We start from the raw sequence: 10,769 nt of genomic DNA on the forward strand, positions 1-10,769 counted from the left end.
CACTAGTTTGCTGCAAACTAGTCAAATCTAGTGGGTTTTCTGCATCTTTAATCTTTTTCAGGTACTGCATTAAAGGGGCTTGCTGCTGTTCTTAAGCTGCTTATAAAGAAGAGCACCCCTTCGCTGCTACCCTTCTGGTCTGCTGCCCCAGTCTCTGTTATTCCAGAAGGACATGCTTCTTTCAGATTGCCATCGGTTGTGGTTTGGGGAGTTCTGGCATATCGTTTGTGTAATAACTGTTTTGAAACAAACACGTGCTGTTAACAAGCAAAATTACTGAATGAAAGACAACAAGCGCTACACAACAAGAACATAAAAAAAAGAGAGGACACAAGCTGAAACTCAACAACTACAACTGACTTCCAGCCACACAGTTTAAATAAAAGAAGACATTAAATCTCCCAAGATCACAGCAGGGGATGATTAAACAACTCCACAAACAGCATAACCAAAAAAAAAGCAGTATTCTCTGCTCTCAAACCCTGGGGGTGTGTCCGCTGACAGCACTGAAACTGAACTGAACTGAGGGTAATGACAGTAACTCACGATTGAGCAGGTGAACCATTGATGCTAATGTGCTCCAGTTATTAAAGTGTTAGGAGAAGTGCAATGTTCAGTGGCTCCAGTGCTTCATCATTCATGATTTCAGCCTCGCCCAAAAAATTCGGTAACAATTTATTTTGATGGTCCCTTTGAACATTCTTTTGACAATAAGTAACTTTGCACTTATGTGTCAATAAACTCTCATAAGAATATTAGTAGGCTGTCTGATTAATATCCTTTAACTCTTTATAGTGATAGTCTCCCAGCAGATAATCAACTGACTATAAGTAAATTTGCAAGTACATGTCAACTTATTCTAACCCTAACCCTACCAGTCTACTAATACTCTACTAACACTCTAATGAGAGTTAGTGTATATGTAGGTGCAACGTTACTTATAGTCAACAGAATGTGTTAAAGGGACCATCAAAATAAAGTGAAACCAAAAATTCTCAACACAAAAATGGTGAAAAACTGTTTAACTCCACAATTCAGTACTACATAATTCGCAGTCTTTGTAACATGTTTTCAACAAAACCTTTCTAACATTTGTTTATAATGTGTTTAAAAAGAATTCTCTGAATTGCTTTTACACAGACTTTAAGGTAGGGCTGTTGATTTAACATGTTAATCTAATGAATTAATTATGAAATTTTTTTTAGAGTAATTAAAGTACCGTGAGAGTGATTCCAAAGCATACCTGTCTGCTCTCTATATCTCTCACTGTACTTTGATGCCAAACACTGATTGGTCTGCAACTCCACTTGAAGCTGAACACACTGGTACAGTTAATTGGTGATGAACATAATGCAGTGGAACAACTGAAGTCCATAGAATCCTGTTACATGTCCATAAAATTCAAGAGATTGGTCTGTTTTTTTTGTTGTTGTTTTTTCAGTAACACACAAAATCAGTTTTATAGCATGCAAAATATAAATTTTAAAATATAAATATTATATTTGTACTTTTGGGCAGTTTTATTGAAAATTGTGAAATTGAAAATGTTACTGTATTTCCTCTTTAAAAATACCTTTTCCCTCTTAAAAATAAAGACTTTTTACAGACATCTCAGATGACATGAAAATCACATAAAGTTGGTGTAAATGCAGTTCTAATATATATTTGAAAATGTTAAATTATACTACATTTTTTTTAATGTATACTGTGTTTAACTGAATGATGTTTCTCTTAAAGTGTCCCTATTATGGGTTATGAAAGGTTCATATTTTGGTTTTGGGAGTCCCCAACAACAGGTTGACATGCACGCATGGTCAAAAATCACTTTCATTGTCTTATAATACGCATTTATTTTTACCTTATTTGCTCAACAACTCCCAAACGATTCGCTCAACGATTCATTTTTCCAAACCCCTCCTTTGCGTGACGCTAATCTGTGGTGATTAGTCCGATTGGATCATGTCTGTGTTTGTTAGCACTTTGTGTACAGCCATTACCTGGGAAACGGCTATTTTTACCGCTCCAAAAGCAGCACCTAGTGGCAAAGAATGAATTTGCATTTTCATTCAGACCAAGTTTTCCCGGGTCTGCGCACGCAACAAGTGGGTGGGCAATATGCTAATGCTTCATGTTGACGTCAACATGAAACGGCTTGGGATTCGTTTTAAAAACAACTCGTTTCAATGATTCAGAGTCGACTCTTTCTTTTGAGAGACAATAAATTTATACACGGTGCACTTTCAGATTTAAAACTTTGCAGGATGTTTTCATTCACTTAGAGCTGTGTTACACACTGCATGAAAGATCATTTTCAAAAATCCATAATACGGGCTCTTTAAGCTTTCAGAGCTGCCTGTGTGAATCTAATCTGTTTGTTTCCTTGCGAGGCGGTTCATCAGGTAGGACTTCCCGGTGCGGTAGAGCCCCACCACAGCTACCACCACCACCGGCTGCTGGATCTGCTGCAAGATCTGCAGAGCTGACTGCTGTACACACAGCTTCCCATCAACTGTGTCAATGATGCACACTGGTTTATTCATGGTCACTGGAGACAGAACTGTCAAACAGAAACACACATTTAAAATCCTGAAGTAACTGGGAGTGTACTAGTGTACAGTGTACTCTGGTTGATAACGCATTACCTTAATGCGTTAATAAGGTAGAAATTACCAAGGCTAAAACCTTGCAACCTCAGGACAACGAACCTGGCAACCTCACCAGAAACATGTAACTTTGTCTTCAAAAAATGATGCCGCTTTTCTTGTCTTTGGATATAGAGTTACACTGCACAGAATGTGTATGCTTTAACACTGCTCAGGAAACAAGATGTGAGTCACATGCGAGGGAGAGGCAAGTGGCCAAAAGCAGCTGCAACTATCATTTTGATTTTCAGTTTATGCATCTCTCCCCAAACAATTCAAATGGATATGTTTAAATAACCACAAATTTGTGCTTAAAAAATAAGTATGAATCAAATTGAGATTTAATGGGGGAGTCAAAGGGCATGCACTGGGATTGCCATCAATACCCAGAGAGAGTTTTGTTTTACTGGACAGTGGTCCAGAATATGGAGTGCTTGTGAAAAAGCAGCACATAGCACCTATCTACAAGAAACAAAACAGGCTTGCTATCAACAGTTAAATCAAGTACATGTAGGCTATGGGGTTGTTGTTAAAGGATCTGTTTCAACAGCAGTTAGTTTTCACCACAGTTTAAAAAAAAAAAAAAAAACTGCAGTGTGCTGCAGAGTGGAGAGGAATGGGGGAGACAGATAGCACAACAGTGTCTTTGGATTCAGACATCAGTTTCATTTTTCTTAAAGGGGTCATCGCATGCCCATTTTCCACAAGTTGATATGATTCTTTAGGGTCTTAATGAAAAGTCTATAACATACTTTGGTTAAAATTTCTCAATGGTAGTGTAAAATAACACCCTTTTTACCTTGTCAAACACAGCTCTGTTCACAGCAAGGCGTTTCAGTGCATGTCCCTTTAAATGCTAATAAGCTCTTCTCACCCTGCCCTTCTCTTCCAAGGGGTGACAAGCCGTTCTCATGAGACTGTAAACTTTAGCCACATTTATCAAGGAACTTGCTAACTAGCACATTATTAGGAAAGACAATTTGCAAACATTCATAAAATACATATACTCACTTCTTCTTTAGCTGAAGCTGGATCACAAATGATTTGCGTGAACATAGACACATTTAGCCAGATCGGGGGTGCATTCCCTTCAAAAACAAAAGTAATCCTCTGCATCTTCAGCGGCTCAGATGTTGGGAGTAAATGACGACTTCTATGTTCATTATTTCATCCAACAACAGAACATCTCACTCGCTTAGGAGTCATTCTTTTCTACTCCTGCTCCGTCGTCGAAACAATGGCGGACTGTTTACAGCTCACTCAGGGCAGGTCTAAAAAAAAAACACTGGGTGGATTTTCATCATTATAGGGTGGTTGTGTACACACACTGCCAAGACACATTTTAGTTCAAACAACATGTAAAAGTGAATTTTGCATCCGATGACCCCTTTTAAAAGCATCAACTCTTCCCACAAATACATGCTTCAATTCACTGTTACATGGAACAAAACGAACATCTGTTTTACATGATTTTGTAAGCTTTTTAAGAGTTAACAAGGTACTGAGGGGAAATTCCAAACAATTTTCTCTCTCTCCTCTCCACCTGTAGCTGGTGTGTGGTGAGCGCACTGGTGCCGTTGTACTGTGGCTGCCGTCGCATCGTCCAAGTGGATGCTGCACACTGGTGGTGGTTGTGGAGAGACAACTCTTGCATTTGGCGTGAGACACACGGTTTCAGGCTCTGTCTCACGGTGCGTTTTCTTTTCTTTTTTATATTTTATTTAAAGTTATATTAACAAACAAAACAAAACAAAACAAAAAGTAACCAACATAGGATAAAAAAAACACATATTTACAGCCACACATAGACAAAAAACAAAAGAAAAACGGACTGCCTCAATTAACAAATATATGCAACATAGCTATTGAAAAAAAAAAAAAAAAAATATATATATATATATATATATAAATAAACATAAATGACAATATTCACAATTGTTTTATGAATCCAATACAAATTAAAATTATAAATTAAAAAGTAGAAGGGGAAGTTTACAGAATACAGAAATTTAATTTCCAAGTGTCTCAAGATAGGTCCCCATGTGGCTTCAAATCTTTTCTGTGAGGAGAGCTCACCAAAATGTAACTGTTCCATTTGGATAATGTAAGCATCTCATTCAAACATCTCTGAAAACAAGGGGCTTGTGGAGATTTCCAGTTGAGTAGTGTCACTTTTTGGCTGCAATCATGCCTACCATAAGAGCCTGTTGATGAGTATGGGGAAGAGCGTCCATTACATCAGAATAGCAGACCAACACTGAATCAATGTTGAAGTTTATCATCGATTTTTCATCAGGTTTGCACCCTGAAATAATGTTATTTCAACGATGAAAAATCAATCAAAATAGATCAAGATGGTCATAAAATCAACATTTCTTCAATGTAAATTAAATCACTTATTTAACATTGAATCAACATAGAAACATTATCAAATTAATCCTGCTTTTTACTCCTTTCAATCAGAGAACATGCAGGACTGCAATTAATATGGTTTTAAAATAAAAAAGTCACTCAAAGTAAACAACATCAGTCAGTTTACATGCAAAAATATTTATTTTTGCCCCCACACTATTTGAACAGGAAAATAACATTATATTCAAGTAAAACGTGATTCTTTATAAAAAAAAAAAATAAAAAAAATAAAAAAAAAAACTTGGTGACTTCAAAACAGGCACGGATTCACAGACAGGGCTTAGCTTAAGCCAGAACTAGGCCTTAAATTAGGATACTTAAACAGCTTTTATAAAAATGCAATAAATAAATAAACAAACATTACTGGTGTGCATCTTGAGACAGGCAATGCCAATGACATTAAGATCTGTCAGAGCAAGTTATTTTCAGTTAAGACAGCTCAAACATGCATTTTAGTCTGGGACTAGCCTTGTGAAACTGGGAGACAGAGCTTGAAATACAATTTACATACAGAATATGGTCAAATGAATGACAAAGTGACTTAATTACATGGAACAGTTCATTCTGAATTTATAAAGCAAATGCCAGGAGAAGAGCCTGTAAAACTGACACATATAGGCCTAACAAATGCAAACTGCATCCGCAAAAATGGAAGTAAATGAAAACTCATCATAAAAGGCAGAAACACGAAAGTACTACAGACTGAAACATTACCAGTTTGCTGTTTAGGACTTGAAGCTTTTCACGGATTGAAGCTACTTTTCTGATTCAAAAAAGATGTCTTTACTCCTCATTAAACGGATAGTCCGATGAACTCAGGGCTTTCCACCACAAGGCAATGCCCACAAGCCCTTCAGGACCACAACCAAGCCATTTCTGCACTGTCACAGCAGACCTCCTTTTTCTCAACTTTCGGTAACACTTTAGAATAATGGTCCGTTGTTGACAAGTAACTATGCAGGAAGTAATAAGTAGTTCTACATTAACACTTAATTTAATACACTTAACTAATATAGAAGCAAGATTAAACTAAGCAATAAGTAATAGGTAATTTAGGACAGAGGTAGTTCCTTATTAGGTATTTGATAATTACTAAAGAAAAATATCGTCATTGAGAACTACTTATGAACTATGACCAATTAATAAAGAATAACCAATTAATTACTAATCACAACAGTAAAGTCTATAAAGTGAACAATTAGGTTCTTTGTGGAAACTAATTTATGAATATTTAATTTAATTATTATTATTACATTTACAAATGTAAATAATAAAGAAATGATGCTCACGATTGGATTAGTTCACTATTATGAGCTCCATTCAGTTCATTATTGATCAAACACAAATTAACATCAAATAATGATGTTCTCTTGTCAAAAGCAATTTGTATCCGTAATGAAGACATTGACTGCATTTATATTGTTAAGCACAAAATCACATCTTCCAGATTACAATGTCTGGTAGAATATCACTAGTGCTTCACAGAAATGTACGGCTGTACAGTAGGCTATGTGTCAGATATGAAATATGTTAAATAAGTTTATTGTAAATTACTTGTGAACAACATGTTAACCCCTCACTAATGACTCAGCGTTACCTTGTCAGTCCGCAGGAACTACTAGTGATCTGGACCATTATTTTAAAGTGAAAACATGTTAACCCCTCACTAATGACTCAAGCGTTACCTTGTCAGTCCGCAGGAACTACTAGTGATCTGGACCATTATTTTAAAGTGAAAACATGTTAACCCCTCACTAATGACTCGAGCGTTACCTTGTCAGTCCGCAGGAACTACTAGTGATCTGGACCATTATTTTAAAGTGAAAACATTTTAACCCCTCACTAATGACTCAAGCGTTACCTTGTCAGTCCGCAGGAACTACTAGTGATCTGGACCATTATTTTAAAGTGAAAACATGTTAACCCCTCACTAATGACTCAAGCGTTACCTTGTCAGTCCGCAGGAACTACTAGTGATCTGGACCATTATTTTAAAGTGAAAACATGTTAACCCCTCACTAATGACTCAAGCGTTACCTTGTCAGTCCACAGGAACTACTAGTGATCTGGACCATTATTTTAAAGTGAAAACATGTTGACCCTCACTAATATGCCACACTGCAAGAACTATATACAACATAAAAGAACTACAGTGATTGGGTCTAACATTTTTATTATAAGCACTGAAACATTTAAATAGAAGAAAACACTGCACAATGCAAAAATGCACAACTGGGTGTGCAAGAATAAAGCACTGTGAAAAATATAACATTCTAAAATTAAATTTCACACAGTGATGAAACAGATAAGAAACTGAGCCACAGTAATATCTAGCACACAAATGCTCACTCACACAGGTACTAGCAATTTATTCATGAGCATACTCCAAAATATTAAACTCTGTATTGTCTTTTAATATCTTTTAACAAACGTCCTAGAGGACCTTCACGGTGGTTGTGTCCAAGCCAGTATGTCCACTCAATGCATTCCAAGTGTTCCTTCAACAGCTTTTCTGTCCTATTGCCTCTCAACCTCCAGACCTGGTTTTTATATGTTGACCATGCTCGTTCTATATTCTGGGTGTGGCCTCCATGAACTGGGTCAACAAACCACCTGCTATGATTCACAGTGTAGTGAGTGTAGCCAAGTGTGGTTAGAGCTCTCTTGTAGGGTCTCCATTCGTCACTCAAAATGGTTGATCCCTGGCGAACATGTCTTGAGATTACTGGAATCAGGTGATTTCTTGAGCGCTGTTCAACAAGCCGCAAAATTGGTCGTCTTCGATCACCCTTAATGGCCAAGATACCAAAGACCCACTTTTTTCTTCTCCATGTTTCGCCAACTCTTCCTCGTCCATACTAAAAAATAAATAAAATAACATTCAATAAGTGTCTTGCTTTTTCTTTCCCTGTGAGAAGTGTTGTATTAACACCATTACACTTTTGTCTCTGATGACAAACTAAATATTCAAGATAACATTACAGTGTCCATACTTTTTAGATCTTCTTTTTGTCTTTTAATCATTCAATTAAATAACTGTCAAGAATAGCCAGTATAACTTTTACTCAAGCAAAACTTTCTGATGAACGCCTTAAAGGGGACATTGTGTGCACATTTTCCACAAGTTTCAATTTTCAATGATTCTTTAGGGTCTTCATGAAATGTCTGTAATATACTTTAGTTAAAATTCCTCAATGATCGTAAAACAACTCCCTTTTTCCCTCTGTTCACAGTGACCCGTTTCAGTGCATTTATCTTTTAATGATAATGAGGTACTGCTCACCCCGCCCCTCTCTTCCGTGGGGCGTGCCAACACAAGACATGTGAAATGAATTGCTGCCTTGGACTCTGTATATGGCTTCAAATAGCTAGCTATCTATGACTATGTTTACATGGACATCAATACTCCGATTTTAATACGATTAAGACAATACTCTGATTAAGAGTCTACCATGTAAACAGAGATTTTTGATGACCTTAATCCGGCTAAAATCATAATCGAAGTAAACACAAATCGAATTAAGACATGTGGAGTATTCCAATTTCAGTCGCATTATTGAAGTGCAGTACAGACATGTAAACACCTTAATCACAATATTACTGTCGTGCAGAACTTTTCGCCGCATTTTGCGACAGGATACGCACACGGCAGCGGTCAACCGTTTGACGGCAAATAAAAGAGCTTCAACACCGCCGTCGTCTGTATGCACTTACAAATAATTAACTGCACTTGAAGCTTTCATAAAATTAAAATATGAATCACCCAAAACTGTATATGGCATCATCAAGTAGACAAACTATATGTTTATATGTGAAATTCTGGGGGAGACGTCGGATGGCGTCGCGTGGTGACGTAATGACGTGTGCCATTATTCGATCTATGTACTATAACATGTAAAGAACATGAAAGGATTATTCTAAAAGCAACTCATGTAAACACCTCAATCATAATATTGTCTTATTCAGAATAAGGTAAATAATTGGATTACTGATGTCCATGTAAACGTAGTCACTGTAGAAACTGGCTGCAGATTGAAACAGCTCACAGGTTTCAGTTTCATTCTCAGAAAGCCCAAAACGAACCGGCTGCATGTTTTCTTTTCGGCTTTTCTGAGCTGGTAGATATGCCAGAAACCTAAATAGGTGCAAAAAAAAAAAAATATATTTAATCTGATGTCCTCTTTAAGAGTTTCTGTATAAAAGGGAGCAAGCCGAAGGAAGAGAGAGAGAGACAGAGAGTTTATGCCAAAACATGTTGCTCCAATCATGCTGCTCCTTGCTTTGTTTTACCCTTTCAACAGACAGTTTATTTTAGTACATTTGATTTGAAAGTTGCACTACAGCCATTATATATTATAGCCTTAAAAATAAATACCTTTCTTTTGTGACGGAAGTTGCTTTCATCAATAATGACAAACTCTGTCCTGCCCCCCACAAACTGTCCTGTCTTTCTCTTGTACTTTCTCAAAGCTTTTTTACAGACCATTCTTAGCTTCTTTGTCATTTTGCTCAGTGTTGCTGAGCTTCCGGCTATGCCGTCCTGGATCATATCCACCTGACGTAATCTCAGTCCTTGACAATATCTGTTAACAAGAGTGAAAATAGATTGTGTGTAAAAAGATTCACATTGGTCACTGCATTATCACAAAGATGTTTGTTTTAACATATTTGCTCTAAGGCAATGGTTATCAAACTTTTTATGCCAAGTACCACCTCAGAAAACATTTGGCTCTCCAGGTACCACCATAATGACCAACATTAAAATACAGTAGTGTAACGACATTAACAGTGAAGCCAAGAGCAAGATATGCTTTGTCATATTTTCTGCATTTAGATTTGAAAGACCTGCCTGGGTCTGTGCAACTTCTATGGCCTTTCTCTTCCCTTTTGCAAACCAATCCATATCCTACTCTACATCCGTTGGCTGTTTTATTTTTTTTTTCCTTCTCTTTTCTTTTTCTGCTGATGGCCCATTACAACAATACACCCAGATAGCATCATATTTTCGGCCCAGATACGGCCCACATCTGGCACATGTGGAATGATGATCTGGCCCACATGTAGCGTGGAATGATGGCACTTAGGTGGACCGCTCCTGTTTGCCAGATCTGGGCCACAAGCAGGCCATAGCAATGCCACATGTCAGCCAAGAGCAAAGAAATAAACCTGAGCCACAAAATCTTCATATATTATTTATAGAGTCATAACAGTTAACATGTGTATGTGTGTGTGTGTGTATGTTTTGTGTTAGTATTGTATCATAGAATAGTAAATAAACTCTTGTTTCATTCATGAGGAATGGTTTGGTGCTGTGTTTTTCAAGTTTGAAACTATTTGCCGAAGATCTTGTTACCTGTTGCTCAAAATTACCCAACGAATTCTGTATTATTATCGGGGCCACGAAATAAACAGAATTGCTAAAATATACTGGTTTAATGCTCGCTGGCTCGAGTCGTTAAGAAAGTATAAATTATATGTTTTGATTAATACCAATTAATCAGATCCAGCGAATCTCTATGATTCAATTCCCTAAAGCTAAAATTCAAATTAAAAGCTTCAATAAAGGATAAAACCTTACAATATATATATGACAAACAAATCGTAAAAGCTGTGAATATTAACCCTAAAATACGTGTCTGTAAAATCGGCAACAAGCTGGGGTGATGCTCTGACAATCTACTTTCCGCAGGACATTTTGACATATAATTACAGAGG

At 36.9% G+C, this 10,769-nt stretch overlaps 1 protein-coding gene across 1 annotated transcript; it reads right to left on the minus strand.

Annotated features, from left to right (window-relative positions):
- Positions 1-7,229: 7,229 nt before the first annotated feature.
- On the minus strand, positions 7,230-10,517 carry LOC131539517 (uncharacterized). Its single transcript, XM_058774151.1, has 2 exons — positions 9,430-10,517; positions 7,230-7,912 (listed from the first exon to the last, which is right to left on the minus strand). Exons 1-2 carry the CDS (start codon positions 9,601-9,603, stop codon positions 7,448-7,450), a joined length of 639 nt encoding a protein of 212 aa, XP_058630134.1. The 5' UTR covers positions 9,604-10,517; the 3' UTR covers positions 7,230-7,447.
- Between the last annotated feature and the right edge of the window lie 252 nt (positions 10,518-10,769).

This window comes from Onychostoma macrolepis, chromosome 04 (genome assembly GCF_012432095.1).
Source record: "Onychostoma macrolepis isolate SWU-2019 chromosome 04, ASM1243209v1, whole genome shotgun sequence".
NCBI classification, from domain to species: domain Eukaryota; kingdom Metazoa; phylum Chordata; class Actinopteri; order Cypriniformes; family Cyprinidae; genus Onychostoma; species Onychostoma macrolepis.

What these genes read in the sequence shown, in the direction of transcription:
- LOC131539517 (XM_058774151.1), bottom strand. Translation starts at nt 9,603, where the DNA reads ATGATCCAGGACGGCATAGCCGGAAGCTCAGCAACACTGAGCAAAATG. An exon ending in ACTTCCGTCACAAAAGAAAG is followed by an intron (nt 7,913 to 9,429) that starts GTATTTATTTTT and finishes TTTATTTTTTAG; the next exon opens with TATGGACGAGGAAGAGTTGG.